This window comes from Xylaria bambusicola, assembly GCF_022495145.1.
Source record: "Xylaria bambusicola strain CBS 139988 unplaced genomic scaffold F5B22scaffold_16, whole genome shotgun sequence".
Taxonomy (NCBI): Eukaryota; Fungi; Ascomycota; class Sordariomycetes; order Xylariales; family Xylariaceae; genus Xylaria; species Xylaria bambusicola.
In genome coordinates this window covers 373,587-395,086 of record NW_025953569.1, presented here as the reverse complement: position 1 = coordinate 395,086, position 21,500 = coordinate 373,587, and the positions used below count along the sequence as shown (strand labels likewise).

Below are 21,500 nucleotides of genomic sequence, written 5' to 3'. Positions count from 1 at the left end.
CCTTTATAAGAGGTAAAAAAGATAAGTAAAGGTGGAAAAAACCCTATGCCACAAAGACGCAGCACACGTAGCGTGTATACAGATTGACAAACCGCAGTAAGCCTATTTAGAAGTACAACTAATTAGTGCTTCACTCAATCAAGATCTAGGTTAATCAAACGCATATATATTCTAAAGCATAAGCTATATGATTAAACTTTAAAAGATTAAAACTTATAGCTTACTATTATTCCTTCTTATTTAGAATGACGGAAGGGAAAGGGGCAATGGATTGAACCTTAGCTAAAAATCTTAGAAAAGGTAGATAGGTAATGGGAGAAAACCCCTCCAAAGTCACGAAGACGCGGGGAAGGCTACTAAGGCACAGTAGTCCTATTTGGGAAATATAACCAACTATGTATTAGAGCAGTACTATTCGCACAGTATGACTATAGTAATGCCCGTATCACATCTCACGTACATCTGCTTGCTAATGCAGGATACGGGTGTTGTCACACTCAGGTGGAGAATAATTACATACCACCATTCGATTTATACGCCTAACGACGTCGTATTGATTAAGTGCGATAGGTGCTGTAATTATAGGTAAAAGCTCGACGAATACGGCCAAGGTCTTGCATGGCAGCTATGATAAAGCACGTAGCAACCAAGTCCATTTTGGGGCTACACTAACCCTCCAACCCCAATGATCTGTCTTCATCTTGTCTTTTCCTTTTCCCTGGCTTTAGTGTCTTAGCTTTGACAGCCAGTGCACACACAGCGGTTTAGAAAGGGGGTGTGCTGTACCATCAGACAAGTTTATCGTCCTAACGGCCTCAGCTAAAATGCCTGCGCAGAAGCCATTCAAGATTCAACACGGCCCCTACCAGATAGAGCGGTTTCCTCCTCGTCATCCTTTACAGAAGAGTTATCCTCTAGTGACTGAGTACGCCGGGCTTGCTACTGAGTTCATCTGGGCGGCATACATTACTCTTGAATGGCTGGTAGTGTTTTCACTCCAGCTTGCTAATTCCAAATGGATATGGAAATTGTGGCTACTACTGTTTGCTGAAGCAGCTTCGTCTGTTTCAGAGATCTTATCGTTTCTGAATACCGTGTTTGTACTTTTGGTGAAGAGAGAAGCAGCAGGACCGCGCCCCTCTTACCGATTGGTGGGAAATGTTGCTCCGTCAGTGGACATCATGATACCTTGCTGCAAAGAAGCTGTTGATGTGGTCATGGATACAGTTAAAGCTGCATTGGCTATTGACTACCCATCAGATAAATTTCGTGTGTTCATCTTGGACGACGGCAAAGATGATGTCCTTCGCGAAGCGGTTGAGACCTTGAAAAAGAACACATGTTCTGCAGACTTATCTAGATTGCATTATCTCTCAAGGACCATAAAGGCCGGCCAGAAGTCACATTACAAATCTGGGAATCTGCAATATGGCATCGAGGAGACTGGGCGAATGAGTGGCTCAGAGTACCTAGCATCTCTTGATGCCGATATGATTCCGGACAAAAACTGGCTTAGGGCAATGGTTCCTCACCTGATCTTAGAGGATAATCTAGCACTCGCTTGCCCACCTCAAGTAAGTTCTCGTCCTTTTGGTCATGAAATTCCGCTTAGAAACCTTTCAGCGTTACTACAACGTCCCTGGATCCGACCCATTCGGTCAACAAGCCGAGTTCGACGTCTTTTTGGATGTCTATGAGCCAATGGATGATCGTCTCGACCCTGCCATGTGCACCGGATCTGGGTTTGTAGTTAAGAGAGAAGCCATCGCTGCTATTGGGGGCTGGCCGCTAGTCGACAGCGGGGAAGATTTCATTGGAGCGAGCATGTTCAGTTACAGTGGCTGGACAGTGGCATACATTCGCGAGCAGCTACAGATTGGGCTTGCACCAAATTCCATCAGGGCGCACATTCGACAAAGAGAACGATGGGTACGTCGATTCGCTGTGTTGCTATCTGACATGCTGACCGGTATTAGGTTGATAGTGGGGTTGTTGTCCACAAACACTTCAAGTTCTACATTCCAGGACTCAAGGAGAATGAAAAGATGCCATGGAATTTACGTGGTGTTGGGGTATTAGGACTTATAAGGGAATATGCACCGGTCTTTCATATCCTTGGTCTCATGCTCCTGCCCCTAGCGGTTTTGATGTTGAGCCGGGAAGCCCACTCTTGGTCACATAACTTCTCGTGGCTTCGAGGGGTTCTTGTGACATCATTAATATCCAGAAAGATTGGAGAGAGACTTTTGTTTGGCAATATTGGACAATCCCGCATAGCTAACCTCTTTAGCAATGATGTTTGGACTGCGCCTTGTAAGTTTGCTCACTTAACCATGGTCTAGCGTTGCTAAACCACCAATAGACACAGCAGTGCGCTGCGTTCTTTCGCTGCTCCCGGAAAGCTTTCACACAGTCAGCTTTGTTTCGACTGCAACCATCGTGTCCAATATCAATGAGCGGTCTAGACTGCAACGCATGCCGCTTCCGCACAGGCTCTTCAATCTTGATTTTATGATGCCGGCTATCTACTTTGTGGTCGTCTCGGGGTTGCTATTTTCAAGTTCAGACATCTTGGGCGTACCATTGTTAACGGGAGCTATACTCAGACTGTTTTCCTATTTTTGGAAAGTAGCCATACCGATTGTTTATATCATTGCACCGCCTACAGTACCGGAACGGAGCGAACTGATTGCCCCAGACGAAGAGGGAAACAATCGACCAACTGAGCAAGCCGTCACATTAGCAACTGGGAACCCTACTTTGTGGTCCTGGGGCGACATTATAGAAGTGTGCGCTGCGTGCTGGTGTTTGTCATCATAGTACAATAATCTTGTACAAACGCACTGAGTGATCATCCAAACATGACAATATGAAAGGAACCCATATAATATGATATCAGACTCTATTCAATCGTATTAAGTGAAGTAGCAATTTATTTGGTTTGACAGTAATTTTCTCTTCTCTTTGTTCTTTGAGGCAATACCATGTCACGGTTATGGCCGTGACCAGCCATATCAACTCCAAAGGATCTGAAAATCTCGGGATTTATTAATTTTCTTCCCCCTTTTCACGATAACCATTCAAGCCAATTTCGAACCCTAAGGTTCTCAGAGTTGTGCGTAGGCATCTCGACCACGCCATTCTTCGTTAACGCTTATTTGAAGCACATTGTACTCGAAGAGGAATTCACATTGTGTATATTGAGACCCATTATAGGATCATATGCGCAACAGCCCCTTTTCGGCTATTACAATAACAACACGGTGCGCATACCATCATTTGTGTGAACCTATGTACAACGAGTTTCTTTGTCCACCTCCCCGAAATAGTGATATGATTAGTCCCACATTCAGTTCCGTTGACCTTCGAAGATGAGCATAGCAGATAGTTCAAAAAAGTTCCTCCTCGCTTAATATGCAGACTGCAGTCTCCGAGTGTGGTACTCGATAGCCGTCATGTCCTCATACATCGGCATCATATCTTGAGGCATCAACTCCTTCAAAACTCCGACGGATGCGTTGCGATTAGCTTTGCAAAAGTATGTGATGGAATACCTCTCTGGAAGGATGCCTGTATCCTTTCCCTCTAAATGCTCCGGCACATTGACTCTGTGTAGACCAGCGCGTAAGGTATTGTTCGTCCAACGTTGTAGTGTTTCGCTGACATTCACAATCATATCTGAATGTTCGCCACATTCAACACGACTGAACGTGCCGGGTACCTCGCGGTTCTCGAACTCCAATCCCCCAGTTCCATCTTGGAACAGAAGAGTAATGACCCCCAAATCGAAATGTGGCCAGATCCGATTGACTTTGCCTTTTCTGATCTCTTGAACATCTAGCTCCGGGTAATGAAGCAAACGCATCTCACTCGCATTGCTGGCGTGAGATATCTTTCCCAGGAATGCTCCGCTCGGTAGTCCCATTGCCACCTCAAGCGCCTCCATTATCGCCAGGCTTACTTGTTCGAGTCGCAAGAAAGACTCTTGCATGGCGTCCCGAAAACCAGGAAGAACCTCTTCGCTCGGCCATCTATTTGGATAAGTAAGATCCGATGTCGCTGCCCAGTCAAAATGTTCCTTTGAAAAGTTAGCTACAGGTCGGATTAAGGCGTGGCATGCGAGCTAACCCTTGCATCTTTCAAGTCTGCTGCGACTTTCTTACTGAGAAAACCTTTCTCATATAGCTTTGCTGTATTTTCAGCCCCTAGAGAGCTCCATCCGCGTTGTGGATTCGGTCCAGCAACATTTTGAATTGCTATCCTCTCCTCGATAGGGGTACCAAAGAACGACCGGCTCTACACATGAATTGAGAGATTAAAATCGGGTCTAAGAGGTAAGAAAGATCAAAGGGAAGTGCAGACTAACCCATTGAAACAACCTGTTCACTTCGGAATCAGTAATGCCATGATTGACGAGCCGGACAAAGCCATGCTGTGCTAGGCTTGCAAACAACTCTGAGGCTAACTTCTGCCGCTCTGAATCGTCACCGTTAAGGAAAAGCGAGAAATCTAGGCGTGGCAGAGACATCTCGAAACACTCATATGACCGGAAATGATGACACACTGGACCTATAGATTGGTGCTCCCGAATCGATTGCATTTGGGCTGCATATTTAAGCATCGATGGGCAATGGGTAGTACCGTACTAGACGGTATTTATATTGACTTGGCACTGTGGCTAGGAAAGGCGAAGTCAGTACAAAAAGGAATACGGAAATAAAAGAATTAAAAAAAAAAAAAAAAAAACTAGTCACTACAGGGAGCAGGGATCTACCGCACAACGTGCCATTTACCCTTCACTTGCTGATGGAGGTTCGTCAGTCAGCAGAAGTAGTTGCGTGGACTCGGTTAAGGCTAGGTAGCTACTACTACTATGCATGTTGGGTTTTGGCTAAGTAAACACTACAGCCACCCAGGTGTCGATCGTTGCTGGGAAATTAACCAGGGAGTACCATTGGCGCAACACACTCCTTGGCGAAATAGCTAAAATCAATGGGTAACTACTATGACAAGTATATAACTTACATAGTTAATTTGATTAAGTTTTTATACATAAAATATAGTTTTTAAAACAGTAGAGTAAAGATAACTAAATGTAATATAAAATAACCACTTCTGCACATTTATTTCAAGCATATAATGCACCTAGTTGAGCGTTAAAAATATAACAGACTGACAGGGGTGATGTAATCGCGGCTATCGAGGTAATACGAAGAAATGGCAGTCTCCAATTAAATAGCATCACTATGGGCTTATAAAACTCCTCTCATTAAAAGCGGCCCCTATACTTTATCGGCAATTGCGAACTTAACTCGACATTTTCTGCACGCCTTGAATGAAACAAGCTCGTTATCCATGGCTCCTACAGTTCAAACCATCGCACTTGTTGCGGTTGGTAATCTTGGGAAATACGTTTGTGAAGCACTCGTCGTCGATCCTCGCTATGACGTCGTTGTAATCACCAGAAAGGTCACTCGCTGTCACCGAACATATCACATCGTTTAAATGCTGACAGGACCATATTAGAAGCAAGACTGGTTTTTGCAACGAAATATTCATACAGAAGAGAGCGATTACAGTGAGAGCAGCATCCGGGCCATATTGGATGCAAGAGGAGCTTCCACTCTAGTCTCTTTCCTGCAAGCTGCTGACAAACTCTACCTGGACCTTCACCAGGCATGGCTTACTGCTTGTCTGCAATCGAAGAGCTGCAAGAGGTTTATACCGTCAGAGTGGGCCGGGAATGTCGACGATTACCCGCAGCTTCCCAAGTTTTACGCCGAAAGCAGGCTTCCATTCCGCCGTATACTCCAAGAAACAGTGGGCATCGAGTGGACACTATTCAACTGCGGTTGGCTCGTGGATTACTTCCTTCCACAGCATCTGACACGTATGCCTGCGGAGCCAGATACCGTTCCTATCGATGCCAATGGGTGGCGCGCATGTATTCGGGGCTCTGGCGATGAGTTGCAGTCTTGGACCTGGACCAAAGATGTTGCAGCGGCTGTGGGTGAGCTTCTAGCTGCGCCGAGTTGGGTATAGAGCACCCCCGTTCGCACAAATAAATGACGCATGGATCTGACGAGCAACCGTAGGAGTCGACGACGTACGTAACAGGCCAGTGGGGAACATTCAATGATGTTGTCAGATTGCTGGAAGCCCATTACGGTATGATATGAACGCCCGCATTACTCAACCCGTAACCCCGCAAAACCTTCATTGAGATTAATGGCGTGCAGGGCGCGAACTTGAAAAGACCTACAAGACGGTCGAGGAGATAATGGGGGCTGACGATGACAATCTGGACCTTTGGATGATTTCTGGCGGCGCCGCATGCCCAAGGGAGAAGACGTTAAGTCAGCGAGATCGGTACTTTAGCCGCATCAACTTCGCTACATTAGGCGATCTGCTAAAGCGGCTCGATTAGCAATATCGAGGAGCAAGGCTAGGTCTGCAGTATTCAGCTGTCTGCAAGCGCTGGTATTTGATTTTCATCATCTCCATACCATATGCCACTAAATTTTGCAGGATAGGCTATGTGTGACCGCTATGCTTTAAGGCGTACGCACTGTTTCTAGATTACTGCTAGATCGTGAGTTTATTGATGGAAGTATCACAAATTTGATGAAACGGTGAAGGAGCGTAGATCTTTTTTGGTGATAGATGTGTTGATCGAAAGCAGAAATATTGAAGGAGAGGGCGTTGAGGTTAGAGGTGGGTAAGCGGGCTAGTGTAGATCCGGTGATTACTTCATGTAGTAAGTGCCGGTAGGTCGGTGCAAGTAGGTTAATCGCCAAGTGTCTGAAGGTGACTAAGGTTGATTGATAATGGATAAAGTTTTTAGTCAGGTGGAGAGCTGTATCTAGACTGTATTGGCAGCTGAGTTTTAATTGTAATAGTCCAATCGTTGGAGATTTAGCAAGTGCTACTGCAGATCTAGCTTTACTTTAAAGAAGCAAGCATATACTTATGTTGCAGCATGCCAAGTTCTATTGCAACTTAAGAAATCAATTTCTTTATGAAACCAGTTATCGTTATAATTGCAATGCTCCATTAGGGTAGTAGATAACTCTCAGTGGAGAACTGTATTTGTTTTATACGCCAAGCGAACAAGGATCATATAGGAGCGGATGCTAGCGGGTAGATGCATGGCATTAGCTGGACATCGCATCGCGTACATCACATTTAATAAAGTTAGATTATGTGTACGAAGGGATATTGGACGGGTAGCAATATGTACTGTTCCAACAATAATATCATGGTGGCTAGCCCGTATACCATGAGTGAACAACCAAAAGGTCCGTAGTACGCCATACTGGCATACTCGGACTTCCATGATGCTAACGGGTAGATCCGTGGCATTAGTCGTACATCACGTACATCGCCTTGACTCTAACAGGATATTTGTCATGATAGCTGGCGTAGCCCGCCCCATAGGGGCTTGAATGGCTACTCGGAAGCTATATATGTACGGAAGTCCGGGTAGGCCAGTATGGCTGTTCACTTAATGGTATACGGGCTAGCCCTCATGATATTATTGTTGGAACAGTACATATTGCTACCCGCCCAATATCTCTTTATACACTTACTTAATCTAGGTTTATAAAAAAGTGTTACCTATTTATAAATTTACATAGTTATTCCATATTATAATTATAAAGAAATAATTTAAAATAAAATCATATGATTTATATACCCTTATATTTACTTAATATTTATAGGTATTTTAATATAAGTGAAAAGAAGGCGTTATTATCGGCTGACTAGGTTTAGGGTGATGTATGAATATCGATCTGTAGTGTACAAAACCTGGCTTGCCTGAACGTGCAACTAGCTTGCAGTACGAAGGGGCCGATTTGTTAAGCTTTCCTGACAATTGTTGGATTTTGTTTATGTGAGTACTATAGCCACCCAGGTGTCGCTCGGTGCCGTGACATTTACCAAGAGGTGGTAGCTCACACTTGCATGACAAACTTACGGATGATTTATGACTAAGAAAGAGTTTGCAACAACAGACATGATCTGATCCAACCACTTCTGCACCTTCAATTTGACTATACAGCGTAGCTATCATAAGCGCTAAAAATCTGACGCCATTCCCCTCACCCTTCCCCGCCCAACCACACACCCTATTTGCCTATATATAAGCCGGTCAATGAACGATCTACGGAAAGTGATAGGTAATGCATGCCAAGGTGAGTGGGAAAATGGGTCTTCAAAATGATTCGTTCGAGGGATGTGGGCTTAATGAACAGTCCGAAGCAGAGGTGTGCAATATGTCGACGATATATCGTGGCTGACGTGATTTGTCCTACCAGTTGGAGATCCATATAACCGAGCGCGGGGCTATTTATTGTGGTCCAATGAAGTTTTCCTTCGTGTTACCTGAGGTAGGATCTTGCGATCTGGTTTCCTATGTTGAGGGTGCAATAATATATTATTACGAGACTGAAGAAAAAAGTTTGCGTCTCATTAAGGGGGACGCCCAATAACGTTACCTATTAGATATTCGCGATACTTCTTAACTGTGTGGCGTGATCATAGCCTATGATACCGTAATGCATGAGATTATGGAAGCAACACGCTACTGGGAAATGAAGGTCTTCTAACCTAGGAGATATTTTCACTCCTCTAAGACCAAATTGTAGGTTTCGAGGTTGTTAGCACAGCTGGCTCATCATCCTCATGATGTAAGTACCTGACAAGTAGTAAAGCCAAGTTGAATTTATTACAAACAGACAACATCAGGCTACTTTTGATCGACATAATGCCAAAATGTACTGCAGCAACAGGACGACCAGTGTATGAAACTACAAGTCCACAAGCTATCCAATTCCTCTGACGCTGTAATTGTTATGCGCCTACTGTCCAGATCGAACATTTTTCATAACCTCCTCAGCCTTGAGTTCATATTCACTGAAAATCTCAATCGCCTTAACAGAAAGTTAGCTACATGCTTCGCAGCATAAAAAAAATCCATAGAGGGCGTACCTGAGTTGTTCGCTCCTGACCTTTTCCATTATCTCGCTCCCCAAACGCCTTTCTGTACTTATCTTCGTCATCAATGAATGATACCTTTTCCAGGTGAAGGGTTTGATATTCTGTAGTATTGAAGATTGATTTCTTCTTCAAACTTTCCTCGTCTGCCTCCGTCGTCGCGAGTGTTTTCAACACATCTGCAGGGATTGTGATTGCCTCTACTCCTGAGAGACGAAGGACTTCTTCCACACTGTTCAGCCCAGCCGCTTTGACTCTTGTTGAATACGAATATGTCTGATAGTATTTCTGGGCCTCTAGCGGCACATTGAGATATGGGCCATCGTCCGTGTATCTTCCATGGTAAGCCATTATGAAAGTGCTTATATGGGGAGAGGTAATACTTTTCATCAAGAAGAGCTCGCAGCTCATGTCCGAAAGGGGAAACGTAAATGCATCCAGCTTCTGCGGCAAGGATTGTTTGCTCCAAAGTAAACACGGTCGTTGCCAGTGTTTTGATGTTAATATCTTTCAACTGTCGACATGCTTGGAGACCCTCCCAAGTTGCAGGGACCTTGATGCAGAGTCTAGCCAGGTCAAACGAAGGCTGCAGTTTTCGGGTAATGGCGTATATGCCTATTTACATGGTCAGCCAAGCATTCGACTGTGGGCGCGATACTGACGCTTTGCATTTTCATAAACCTTCTCCGTTGAGTACGCAAAGACGGGATTAGCCATCACGAAAATAGAACCTGTGATGTGTGGAGCTAAGGTTAAGGCAATACTTGTCAACTGCTCGTCGTTAGTACACTCTCAGGTGATTAAAACTTGACTTACGGCAACCTCAACGGCAACTTCCTCATAGGTGACTCCAGGAAACTCCAAGGTGAACTCTTCAGCCAAAATAGCCGACTGCTTCACCAATTCCGCTCGGCGGGGAAGGGTGGCTTCATAATACCCATCAATCTAAGGACGTCAGCTAATCGAGTTCCAGAGACACAGTGGGCTACTGACTTGATTTGAGGTGCAATCAACAAATGGGCCCAGCGATTGCGAGACTATTTAGGAGAAGAGTCAATATTCTAGCCACGCTCTTAGGTGATTGTTGCATTTCTTCTTACGTTCAACATCCTGACTGTCAAAGTCAACCTGGCTATTGGAGCGAAGATATTGAAGAAGGTTGACTGCCATGTCTTAGACAGTTCTCGATTCTAATTTTGCAGACAATGGATGTTTTTCTCTTCGAGATATTCAATCACTGCTGAGATTTTATACAGATAATATTCCCTTTCGAGAAGCACCTTCCGAGGCAAGTTCCCCCCGCATACTGATGTCTTTACATACAATATTTTCCGATCCTACAACATGTAGACTGTGGTCGTAACCCATTCGGGACACTGTAGGTCTGGAGCTGTCATCTGCAGCTATGTGACATAGCTCATGCAGATTCGCTGCACCTACATCACTTCAAGCTAGATACCCCTACATGCTCCACAAATCATCAGCTCTGCGAGAGTAGGTAGCCAGTGTCAATGAAAATATGGGTGAGAGACCTGGAAATGAAGTAGTGTGACGAAAACCGGGTTTAATTATAGGGTCACCCTTTGGAGTGGTTACATCAACACAATTGATCTACAGAAAGTCATCCCATAAGTTATCGCAGAGGACACTTGTACGCGCATTTTCCGCCCAATTTTGTCACTGGTGGAGAGTCCCTCGCACCCGGTCAGCCGCAGAGAAGTCCGGAGGCGCCGAGCTTGATATCTAGGGGTTTACTGCATAGGTGCTCAGTAGCATAATTAGGGTAGCAGATGTGAGAAATTATCAAGAGCTTCAAGAATATAGTCAACTGAAAATATACTTTGTGTATCAGGACGCTTTCAGCATCTCTAATGGCCTTCCCAGCTACCAACGCTGCGTATGACCGGTGTCTTTTCCCAACGTCTAACGGTAACGATTCCGCTGGCGTATGGGGAAAGACGCCAGTCTTTGATCAAAGATGGTCTGCTTTGATTGAACACAATACAGACGATTTCGAGCCTAGCTATGATCGTTTTCAGCAGGCCTGGGCAATATTGTTAAGGAATTATCTACGCGAACACATTGTGGCATTCGTATGCGTTGCGAAGAATGAGAATAGCAAGGATGGGGCGTCGTTTTCCGCCAACGTCGTTCGATATGAGTTACCTGCAACGCTTCCTCTCGAAGAAATCAGCCCGAACATAACTTGGCAGGTAAGCATTGAGGCCCTTCAGGGCGTTCAAATCAATACTGCAATTGACTCCCTTGGTGATCAAGAGGAAGGCTTCAGCGTAGAAACAGCAGCGACAAACACTGAGTGGTTCACATCAACCAATGTGAGTTGGAATCTTGAAAATGTCGGTTACCATGCTGATTCCACCAGAGTCTCCACCTTGTCCTACGTTGTGCAACAGGAAAGGATTCAGATCGCTGCTACCTCAATTTCCGGCAAGACTTCATTTCGCGCAGTTATGCTGAAGCCATTGTCGGCACATTTCAGCTCGCGCTGCGTGGGTTGAAAGATACCCAGCTGATGGTCTATCAGCTTGACCTTACCAGTCGGGAGGACAGGGTCATAATGGCTGATTTCAATCACGATGAGCTGTACGAACAAAAAACCTGTATGCATTACCTGGTTGAAGGCACTGCGAGAGTGATGCCTCAAGGTGAGGCGGTCTGTGCGTGGGATGGCAACCTGACTTACGGCGAATTGGATTCTGTCGCATCAGTGGTTGCAAGACGCCTTGTACGAGAAGGATTGCGCCCTGGAAATCTAGTCCCTTTTGCGTACGAGAAGACCCTTTGGACAGTCGTTGCAACATTGGCAATCCTCAAAGCTGGAGGCGCTTTCGTACCCATTGATGGCACGCAGCCTAAATCGAGGCTAAGAGAGATTCTCAAGAATACCGGAGCAAAGCTGGTGCTCACCTCAGACATATTTGCCCCGGTACTTCAAGGGATGGTTGAGAAGGTTGTTGTTATCTCCGAAAGTACAGTTAATCTAAAGAAAGAGGCAGCTCGCGGCCTCAGCTGGTCAGTCACAGTGAGGCCAGAAGACCCAATCTTTGTCCTTTTTACTTCAGGGTCGACGGGGGCGCCAAAGGGAATGATCCTCGAACACGGAGCTATCTGCACTCACGCAATCACACATGGTGCGTTAATGAGGTACCACGGAGCTCGTGTGCTGCAATTTGCGGCGCACACTTTCGACGTTGCCATCATGGATATCTTCACGACTCTAATTTATGGCGGCTGCATTTGTATCCCCTCGGAAGAGGATCGACGAGCTAATGTCCTGACAGTCATTCAGGAGATGAAAGTTAATCATGCCATTCTAACGCCTGTTATGGCTAACTTGATCGATCCAGCAGACGTTCCAACACTTGAAATCCTTAGCGTTGGTGGAGAGAAATTGAGAGAAGACTGTGTAAACCGATGGGCAGATAAAGTATCATTCATACAGATCTACGGACCAGCCGAAGTTGGGATCTGCATGGCCATTCACATGACAGCAGGAAAGACGCGACCTGAGACAGTTGGGTACCCGCTGCTTAATTCATCTTGCTGGCTGGTTGACCCGGATGACCCAAACAAGCTTGTCTCGGTTGGGGCCGTTGGCGAGTTAGTTGTAGCAGGGCCCAGTCTCGCTCGTGGATACCTAAACAACGAAGCAAAAACAGCCTCTTCCTTTTTGACAAATCTGGCTTGGGCGAAGGGATCCTCCCTCGAAAACGAAAGGTTTTTCAAGACCGGCGATCTGCTGAGATACAACACCAGTTTATTAGATGGTTCATTCGACTTCATCGGCAGAAAGGATGCTCAGATCAAACTAAGAGGCCAACGAATTGAACCGGGCGAGGTTGAGCATTATATTGGCCGAATGCCAGATGTTACTTCTTGTATGGTGACTCGACCGGACGGAGGAGAGCTCGAGGGCCAACTAGTCGCAGTTGTTCAATTAGGTGACCGGAAGCCGTCGAAAATATCGACAAAAGCAATCACTGTTGATAAACAGCGACAGCTTCAGCTTGAAGAACTACAACTTTACCTTTCCAAGTTCCTACCAAACTACATGATACCAACGGCATGTATCACATTAGAGATGATTCCCTTGGTGCCGTCATTGAAGATTGATCGTAACCAGGTGAAGAAATGGCTGATGGATGCATCACCAGCGGATATTGGAACAAAGAGAGAAGACTATTATCTCCAATATCCTCTGTTAGAACAGAGTGAGACAATCGCCTTGCAAGTGAGTTGCAAGATTGCTGATCTGTCAGCCAAGCGAGCCGCCAATTCGCACATGGGCATACGTGGTCGAGACTTCCGAATACAAGACATGGGAATTGATTCAGTAGACATAATGTCTTTATCGATATTTATCCAGAAAGCTTTTCTCGTCAAAGTCCCATTAGCTCGATTGCTAGATCCCCAAACCACTATTCGAGGTTTAGCCAGCACAATCCAGGCTTTGACAGAGGTACCTGAAAACGCTGAGCTACCAGAAACCGCGGCTCCCGACTACGATGAAGAAGCTGAAAGACTGGCAAGATTGTTACAGGAAAAGTTAGATAAGCATGCACAAAATGGGGAAAAGATAGCTACTTCTGCTCGAAACGGTTGTCCTGTCGAAGAACCTGCGATAGTGCCAAATATCCTCCTGACGGGAGCAACGGGTTATCTCGGTATCTCAATTTTAAGGGAGCTTATCACAACGTCCGATGCCAACATATTTGCTTTGGTTAGATGCAAGAGCGAGGAGCAAGGCGTGTGCAGGCTGATCAGTGCAGCCATCAAATCAGGGTGGTGGCAAGACCAGTATCAACCAAGAATACGAGTTCTCCCCGGCGACCTGTCTCAAGAGAATCTTGGACTGAGCAAGGAGAACTCTGAATTGCTCTCAGGTAACAGCAAGCTTCATATCGACACGATCATCCATAACGGAGCCGTGGTGCATTACAGCTCAAGCTACAAAAAGCTGAAGGCGGCCAATGTCGATTCTACTTTTCACCTTCTTGAACTTGCTGCCGTCTCCGACGCAGTGAAGAACTTCATTTTTGTGTCCGGTGGCCGAAAGCCCGTTGAATCTTTCGAACCCGATACACAGGCGACGACAACAATCACGGCTAGCGCCACTGGATATGCCCAATCCAAGTACGTGGCGGAGAGCTTGATTCTCAAGATCAAAGAGCACCCATTATTCGCCGATAAATCCGTCAAGGTCATCAAACCCGGGTACATTGTAGCTCCCATTGACATCGGATGGCCCAATGAAAGCGATTTGATTTGGCGCCTTATCGCAGGCTGCATCGAAACCGGGGCGTACAATGCTGACGAGGCTGATCACTGGCTGTTTATCTCTGATGCGAGCCATGTTGCCCGTGCTGTCACGCATGGCATACATGAGTTGAGAGGCAAAAAGCATGCCATCTACCCAGTCACCGACGGGCTTCGCTTTTCAGATGTGTGGGAACTGCTGAAGAGCTCTTTTGGGTATCGTCTCGAGCAAGCAAATGGAGATTCCTGGCTAGCCAAACTGAGAGAAGCAATTGTTGAAAAGCAAGAACATCATTTACTGTTCCCGCTGTTGGATGTTTTGGAAAGTGATGGCCGAGCAATCGGAACATTGGGGCGGCCGTTTGGAGATGAAAAGGAGGAGGAGGAAGTCCGTCAACGGATCAAGGAGGTAATGACTAAGAATATTCTGCAGCTTATCAAGTCGGGATTCCTGCCTACTGTTTAGATACTAATTCAATCTCCCCACTCCATGCAGCCTACCTGCCTCGTACTCAATTGATTCAAACAAGTTGAATTGTCATAATGTCTCACTGGAGCGGGTAAACAGGTTGCGTGCAGGGCGTGAGGATATTCAGCAGCTAACTGGGATTGGCATCGGTTTCCCCGTGAAAACATACAGCGCAAATTTAGATGATCAAGTAGGTTGAAGTTTTGATTATTAGGGGCTTCTTGATGAAAGCTTCCTGAGAACCTTTTATCGCACTTAGGTGGAGAGTACATACTACCGTTAGACTTGTACGTTTCACGGCGTCATTTTGACGAAGTGCGACATCCTTTCCCAGCATGTTCAGGTTTTCTATCAAAATATACAGTGATTTCGTCTAATATCTATGGCTCCTCCGTCATACGTACAAAATCAGTCTCATTTTGCAAAAATGTTTTAGAAAGCCACCTCTGAGCGAGCTCCTTTCTTCTTTCAGGATTATTCCATTCCTTCGGGCACCAGCCAATGAAGGGAGACCAGTCATCATTCCAGAAATAATCTCCTGGATTCGGAGGCAGGGACTTTTGCGTAACGGGAAAGGGTTTTAGGTAGTGGTGTTCATATACAACTGCCGCATTGTAATCTATCAGCACTACCCTGGGCACACCTGCTGGTGTTATACCCTCCTGGGGGCTAGGTGCCAGCATGACATTTCTTGGTGCGAGGTCGCGTTGATTGATGCCTCCATGTATTTGTTTTACCCAGCCTTCGCATAGTTCGGCTAGAACAGCTAGGCGATACGCTTCATCGTAATGAAACGCGTCAGGTTCAGAATCAGGATGTTTGGAGGTATATAAGTTCCTCATGGATGTCCCTTGGATATGCTCAATCAATATCAGCCGAATTGAGCGCTTATACGCTTTGTTTTGATGAGTTAGGACTGAGTCAAAAGTCCATGAACCATAATAGTCAGGCGTGAAGCCAGGTTTTTGTGGATGCAAGGGTTCTTGAAGCGAACGATATGCTAATGCCTCACAACTATAATCCGAATCGGCGTCCTTAACAACCCAGGCTTCGCCCAGACCCTCAGGAGAGTAATACAAGGGGTCATAGATTTTAGCGACAGCTGTGTACGCTCGGCTGTGGCCCTTAACGAGGACTCGACAGACGACAAGTTTAGCACGGCGATCACTGCCGTTTGCTAACCTCTCTGTGATGGTAAGCGTGGCCGTACGTGGAGGTGCTTTATCGGGGGACCACTGCGTTTCCTCGGGTGGGTATTCCAGAACATGTGCGGTTTTGGGTATCACTTGGACCAAATCTCTGGATGGATCACGCCGTGTTTTCCGAGGATATCCTTTTGAAAGGCCAAACGCGGCAGGTGGCTCGTGTTCTGTGGCATGTATGACCAAACCCGGTAAATAAGGGCATTGTGGGCAATCGGGGTCGGGAGGAGGTGTCCAATCCATGATTTATAGTTCTGTCTTTATTGCAATAAGTCAAGGCGTTGACTTGAGGCAAGTGAGTCCCTATATGACGGCTGTTGAGTGATGAGTGGATGAAACGCACGTGAGGATGTGGAGGTTATTACAGTCATTCATCAGCTTGAGCCATATGACGCGAAAGCAGGATGTGGCTTAATCTTGATAGCTCGAAGGGAATCCGGCTGGGAAAATCAGGTATACACGATGGTTGACGTGCCCACCGAATGCTATTCAACTGGAGATAATTATTATATTGTGACTTGTCAAAGCACGATGCGACAAGCTCAAATTATATACGCGAACGTTGATAGTATCAATCTGCGGCTATCACACTGTATATTAAGTACCAAACCACTTACCCACCTACCAATTACAGGGACAGGGCTCGCTGTAAAGATGAGTAAATGCGGTGCGCCAACCTTTGTTAGCCACATCACTACTAGGTATGGTACGTGCAACACTGTGCCAACTGCAGACTTAGTGCATGACCCAACTATACTTTAGTTTTAGCGGCGCATTTATCTTCTACCAGAATTTTACTTTGGCGGGTATTAATAGTATCAACTTGGAAGCCAACAACCATCAATCACTGGCGGCATTACGCGCCCAGTTATGTGTTAGTTGTCCAGTTTGTCGAAGCTGATAACATCCAGCTGGGTCCATAGCTGTCATTGGTTGTTAAGTGTTAGAGGTGTTAGACCTTGGGTGTTAGTTAGTGGCCCGGTTAGTATGAAGGGCCAGTAATGTCACTTTCCCCAAGCCATGGAATATAAGAGATGAGGGCTATGGGGCTGTTGCGAAGGGGCTGTTGGCCTTGCATGCGAAAGCCTACATCATCAGCAACGCCGTTCTCGAACACGAGGGCCGCTGCAACTTCTGTCGGCAAAGGCACTCTATTTTGTTTCTCAGCGTTAGATGCAAAGTTCTCTCCCTTCTCTTCGTCGTACTTTTAATTTTGCTATTGCTTCCTTATCCCTTAACGCAGCTAACCGCCGCCTTTGGATGATTCTCAAATTTAGAACCAACATATATCACGCCTAGAACTGCCACGCCTCTTCCTTCGAGAGGTCCGTGGTGTTCTTAGTGTCCCCGGCCATATTGTCTCTCTAGCAACAGTCTCTGACAGTTCGAACTTAGGCAGTGTTGGACGTAGGTGGGGCTGTAAAATAACCGTTGGATTTCGAACGTCAAACGGCGTCGTTTTTGAACGTTCAAGAGAGTGTGGGTTAAAATAGTCAGCCAATCCTGTAACCAACAGCCGACCCGAGCGCTTCAATGAAACTTGACGCTCCCAACACAATCGGCCCCTTTATTCAGTGGTGATAGTATTCTTTTCCCGATTGGCCGGGCTGGCTCATCCCTTGAATGCAAGCTATACCACGATTCTCTACTCGAGCTCTCAAGAAGCGAAGGTCTGGTGATCATGGTTGACGTCCAACAAGCAACACATGAGTTTACGGAAAACACATAGCAATATGGGATATATACATCCGAGAGGAAGATAAATAGCCCCCATTGCCGCTCTACATGGCAATAATGAGGCCAGACTCTCGCGATTTATCCTACATTCAGGCATATTAGTATCATCATCTATTCTATTACTCCACCAGAAACCTGTTCAAAATCTCTTTCGTCAAACAGGCTTATATATCTTTTATTAGGTGCTTGATCTTCCAGCCAGTACTTCCACCCTGACATCAACCTTGTTCAAAATGCCCACTTCCCAAGTTCCGTTCCCACCTACCATTCTGGAATCATTCCAAACCGCTCTACCGCGGTACACAGGCGATGACTTTCAGGGCGACCTCCCCGACGGTGGAAACTCGACAATGGAGATGCAGCCGCCTGCGTTTTGGTACAATCTAGAAAAGTTCTGGGAGACTCGAGGTGGAGAAAAGCTCAATCAACATAGCCGTCTCCTTGGACATTTGGAGAAAGAGTTTATATACAAACCAGAGGACGCGATAAGTCTTCTAGTTGAGGGGGACGTCACGCGTGCTGCAGCTATGTATTTACTACATCCAGTCAACCAAGTCTTGTCTGCCATCCGACCTGGCATCAAATGTCTTTCTGAACACACCACCAAGAACATTCGAACCGATGTGTGCTACAAGGTCGGAAACTCTACTGTCGCCGTCGTTGAATTCAAAAGAAAGGGTGCCATCAGACCTCACGAATTTGCGGCGGCCCAGCGCCAGGTCAAATCAGGCACTCGCGACTGGAATAAACAACTTGCATTAGCACATGATACGAGATATGGTACCTTCTTTGCAGGCAATTCTCTGAGGTTGATGAAGCAAGCCAGCAATTACGCGTACACCGAACGAACACGCCATGTTGCCTTATTTGATTGGAATTATCTGGTTCTGATCAACTTTCATGAGACCAATCGCGATGAAGATTTTGTCGGGAATACTTGTCGCATTCAAATCATTGAGGATCCGGCTGAGATGCGTCTTGCCCTTCTCGGGTTCTTGGCTATGGCTGGCTAGATCTCGGGTACAAATTTTGGATGGTTTTGGGAAGAAGAAAGCATTCCATTTCTTCTGCTACACTGTGTATCATCATTTTAGATTTTGCTCATTTTTCTTCATGTTCACAGTTCTCCAATTGGGTTTGATTTGGGCTTGTTCAAGCACTCTTTTGATTATCACATTGTCTGCGACAGTGTATCTAAGTAGGTAGTATAAAAAACAATAGAATGCTAGCTGGCCAATCAGCACTGAATTGGGCTTTGGGATTAATTATATAGATAGCCGTGGACTAGCTATAGGCTCCCAATAAGGAAAGTATCGATGTTAAGCATACAAATCCCTATTAAATAAACTTAAAATAATAAATATTTTAAATAACCTATTAGGGTTATAAAAACCTTTGGCTTACCAATTCCATTTTGGCATTGTTAGCGTAACTCGACTACTATATACAGTTGAACTTCCTGTTTCATTGGTTTAATTTATGAAGCGATGTCTGTATAACCTAACTTTCAGAATTGCCTGCATGTCTCCCGAAGATCATGCGCTGCACCCGTAGCCGAAGGTGAGCTGCATTTCAACTATACGCGCGTGTAAGAATACGGGCTTATGCAGCGCAGAGTTGTATTCAAACCTTCATAAAATACGTTGAGTTATTGAAAGTGGGATAATCTCGCTTCATGAACTAGATCGATCAGACCTAAGTGGTCAAAGTAGATAGCCTAGCTATAGGTAGAGTTATTTTCAAGCCAGTAAGGCCTAGGAGGAATTGGATGGCAAATGGCCTCAGTATTACACGTGTACAAGCTGAATATGCAGTTCGCCTTGCACTTCTGCCGTAGGAAAGGCCATTGGAGGTTGTTCATGGTCATCCAAATGCTGAAATGGAAGGTATATGAGGGTTGTATTCAACTGAACTATATGACTTAAGTGAGGTGGGAAGACCGTCTTATATATATAAACAGTGCCTTCGTGACCCTTCGTGACCCTTAACCTGTACCGTATATATAAAGTAACTCCTTTACCACCTATACTTTTAACATTTCCGCTAAAGGAAATACTTCGTAAATTAGATAGCTTCGTAGTCTATAGTTCTAACTAATTAAAATAGATTCGAAATAACTTTATAAGTTTATAGTATATTACTCCCGTTACTTTTATAGCTTATCGTCTATTTTATTATAATAACTTTATAAGTAATAATATATTACTTCCGCTATTCCTATAGCTTTATTATTTATTATTTAAATAAATAGTTTAAAGTATTATAACTTACTATCTTTAGGGTATATTAATAGCTATAAAGCTACGGTTATAAAGCTTCTATTAATCCCTATATATATTTATATTATCCTTTTAACTTTTTTATTGCTTTTATTTATATTTATATAAAAGCAACCTTATAGGTTTATATTTTCCCTCTTTATAAATAATATAAATAAAAAGTAATTACTTAATAGTTAAAATAATATATTATAAGTATCCCCCTTTTTCCTTTTTAAATTTATTATTTTTATAATAGGCCTTAATATAATTAATTATAATATTAGTTAATAAATAAACTTTTTTATAAGCTTTTTATATATATAAAAGTTTATTTTATATAAAAGTTTACTTTTTTATATATAAAGGAGTTTATCCTTTTATATATATAATAGTTTATCCTTTTATATATATAATAATTTATCCTTTTATATATATAATAATTTATCCTTTTATATATAAGATAATTTATCCTTCTATATATAAAAAAGTTTATCCTTTAAAAAATTTAACTAAATTAGATATATAAATAATATTTAAGCTTAAAGTTAAATATAATTATTAAAGATCTTTTATAATTTTAAAGCTATTTTAAATATTTTAAATATATCCTTTAAAAGTAGTTTCGTTAAACTGTTTATAATTATATCTTCCATATAAATCTATTTTAATTATATTTTACCCTTTTTAACTTGCTTATAAATAAAATACGCTTAAATATTAATATATTAATTCCTATTATATTATATTAGGTTTTTTATAAATATAATAGTTCCTTAATTATTATTATAAATTATTATAGTAATTAATTCCTTTAACTTTTTTATTCCTTTATTTTTATTTTTATAATTTATGCTTAATTTATTATATAGTTAAAATAATTATATAGCTTTTTTAATAATATTAATTATCCCTTTATATTTAGCCTTATAGGTAAAAAGTATAACTATTTACTATAGTTTAAAAAATTAGCTAATTGCTTTATTATTTAAATTGAATATATATTTAAAGGTTAACCTTTATATATTTAAGTTATTACTTTAATTAATATTAGTTTAATTTATAAAAGGCTATATTAGTCCTTTTAAAATAAAATAATATATTTTACTTTCTAATAAGTATTAAAGAATTTATTTAATAGCTACTTTATAAATTAATATAAAGTTAAATATATATTTATTAATATATAATATTATAAATATAATATTAGGTTATATACCTATTATTAAATATATAATATATTTAATTATTAATTAATATTTATATTTATTTCCCGTAGGATAGGTGAATCCCTTTTTAGCCTTTTATAATTTTATAGTAATTATAGGTATATTAGTAGGCTTGCATTTTTCTATTCTAAATTTCATAAATACTTTATTAATATACCTTTATTAATTAAAATAAATGGTTTAATTCCTTTAGTTTTTTTAAATATATATATTAAAGTAGTATTAATATAAGCCTAAATCTATTATTTAAAAATACTTCCTTAAAATTATTTTAATATCTTTAATTTTTATTAAATCTTTATTAACTATTAATAAATTATTTATATAAATT

General features: G+C 43.0%; 7 protein-coding genes across 7 annotated transcripts; 4 read left to right on the top strand and 3 right to left on the bottom strand.

The window, feature by feature from the left end:
- Positions 1-585: 585 nt before the first annotated feature.
- On the top strand, positions 586-2,945 carry F5B22DRAFT_603361 (nucleotide-diphospho-sugar transferase). The gene is made up of 4 exons (XM_047974738.1): positions 586-1,574; positions 1,624-1,929; positions 1,977-2,313; positions 2,363-2,945. The coding sequence occupies exons 1-4, from the start codon at positions 825-827 to the stop codon at positions 2,818-2,820; spliced, it is 1,851 nt and encodes a 616-aa protein (XP_047831658.1). The 5' UTR covers positions 586-824; the 3' UTR covers positions 2,821-2,945.
- Positions 2,946-3,114: 169 nt separating this feature from the next.
- F5B22DRAFT_654781 (putative gibberellin 20-oxidase) lies at positions 3,115-4,528 on the bottom strand (the record flags this gene model as incomplete). Its single annotated transcript, XM_047979833.1, has 3 exons — positions 3,115-4,078; positions 4,129-4,296; positions 4,367-4,528. 3 exons carry the CDS (start codon positions 4,526-4,528, stop codon positions 3,410-3,412), a joined length of 999 nt encoding a protein of 332 aa, XP_047831657.1. The 3' UTR covers positions 3,115-3,409.
- Positions 4,529-5,306: 778 nt separating this feature from the next.
- On the top strand, positions 5,307-6,868 carry F5B22DRAFT_603356 (uncharacterized protein). The gene is made up of 4 exons (XM_047974737.1): positions 5,307-5,469; positions 5,527-6,036; positions 6,096-6,168; positions 6,240-6,868. The coding sequence occupies exons 1-4, from the start codon at positions 5,356-5,358 to the stop codon at positions 6,425-6,427; spliced, it is 885 nt and encodes a 294-aa protein (XP_047831656.1). The 5' UTR covers positions 5,307-5,355; the 3' UTR covers positions 6,428-6,868.
- Positions 6,869-8,588: 1,720 nt separating this feature from the next.
- Positions 8,589-10,338, bottom strand: F5B22DRAFT_603353 (uncharacterized protein). Its single transcript, XM_047974736.1, has 7 exons — positions 10,098-10,338; positions 9,991-10,034; positions 9,814-9,942; positions 9,660-9,768; positions 9,381-9,612; positions 8,992-9,331; positions 8,589-8,933 (listed from the first exon to the last, which is right to left on the bottom strand). The coding sequence occupies exons 1-7, from the start codon at positions 10,165-10,167 to the stop codon at positions 8,862-8,864; spliced, it is 996 nt and encodes a 331-aa protein (XP_047831655.1). The 5' UTR covers positions 10,168-10,338; the 3' UTR covers positions 8,589-8,861.
- Positions 10,339-10,807: 469 nt separating this feature from the next.
- Positions 10,808-14,938, top strand: F5B22DRAFT_603351 (uncharacterized protein). Its single transcript, XM_047974735.1, has 2 exons — positions 10,808-11,333; positions 11,381-14,938. The coding sequence occupies exons 1-2, from the start codon at positions 10,869-10,871 to the stop codon at positions 14,738-14,740; spliced, it is 3,825 nt and encodes a 1,274-aa protein (XP_047831654.1). The 5' UTR covers positions 10,808-10,868; the 3' UTR covers positions 14,741-14,938.
- On the bottom strand, positions 14,935-16,497 carry F5B22DRAFT_603349 (uncharacterized protein). The gene is made up of 2 exons (XM_047974734.1): positions 16,311-16,497; positions 14,935-16,248 (listed from the first exon to the last, which is right to left on the bottom strand). Exon 2 carries the CDS (start codon positions 16,186-16,188, stop codon positions 15,124-15,126), a length of 1,065 nt encoding a protein of 354 aa, XP_047831653.1. The 5' UTR covers positions 16,189-16,248; positions 16,311-16,497; the 3' UTR covers positions 14,935-15,123.
- Positions 16,498-17,562: 1,065 nt separating this feature from the next.
- On the top strand, positions 17,563-19,130 carry F5B22DRAFT_109559 (uncharacterized protein). Its single transcript, XM_047968752.1, has one exon. The coding sequence runs from the start codon at positions 17,916-17,918 to the stop codon at positions 18,693-18,695; it is 780 nt and encodes a 259-aa protein (XP_047831652.1). The 5' UTR covers positions 17,563-17,915; the 3' UTR covers positions 18,696-19,130.
- The last annotated feature ends 2,370 nt before the right edge of the window (positions 19,131-21,500 follow it).

Coding starts and splice junctions, on each gene's coding strand:
- F5B22DRAFT_603361 (XM_047974738.1), top strand. CDS start 825: ATGCCTGCGCAGAAGCCATTCAAGATTCAACACGGCCCCTACCAGATA. Junction 1,575..1,623: donor CACTCGCTTGCCCACCTCAA/GTAAGTTCTCGT, acceptor GAAACCTTTCAG/CGTTACTACAACGTCCCTGG. Junction 1,930..1,976: donor TTCGACAAAGAGAACGATGG/GTACGTCGATTC, acceptor GACCGGTATTAG/GTTGATAGTGGGGTTGTTGT.
- F5B22DRAFT_603356 (XM_047974737.1), top strand. CDS start 5,356: ATGGCTCCTACAGTTCAAACCATCGCACTTGTTGCGGTTGGTAATCTT. Junction 6,037..6,095: donor TTCTAGCTGCGCCGAGTTGG/GTATAGAGCACC, acceptor GAGCAACCGTAG/GAGTCGACGACGTACGTAAC. Junction 6,169..6,239: donor ATTGCTGGAAGCCCATTACG/GTATGATATGAA, acceptor AATGGCGTGCAG/GGCGCGAACTTGAAAAGACC.
- F5B22DRAFT_603353 (XM_047974736.1), bottom strand. CDS start 10,167: ATGGCAGTCAACCTTCTTCAATATCTTCGCTCCAATAGCCAGGTTGAC. Junction 9,943..9,990: donor TTGATTGCACCTCAAATCAA/GTCAGTAGCCCA, acceptor TGACGTCCTTAG/ATTGATGGGTATTATGAAGC. Junction 9,769..9,813: donor AAGTTGCCGTTGAGGTTGCC/GTAAGTCAAGTT, acceptor AACGACGAGCAG/TTGACAAGTATTGCCTTAAC.
- F5B22DRAFT_603351 (XM_047974735.1), top strand. CDS start 10,869: ATGGCCTTCCCAGCTACCAACGCTGCGTATGACCGGTGTCTTTTCCCA. Junction 11,334..11,380: donor AGTGGTTCACATCAACCAAT/GTGAGTTGGAAT, acceptor TGATTCCACCAG/AGTCTCCACCTTGTCCTACG.
- F5B22DRAFT_603349 (XM_047974734.1), bottom strand. CDS start 16,188: ATGGATTGGACACCTCCTCCCGACCCCGATTGCCCACAATGCCCTTAT.
- F5B22DRAFT_109559 (XM_047968752.1), top strand. CDS start 17,916: ATGCCCACTTCCCAAGTTCCGTTCCCACCTACCATTCTGGAATCATTC.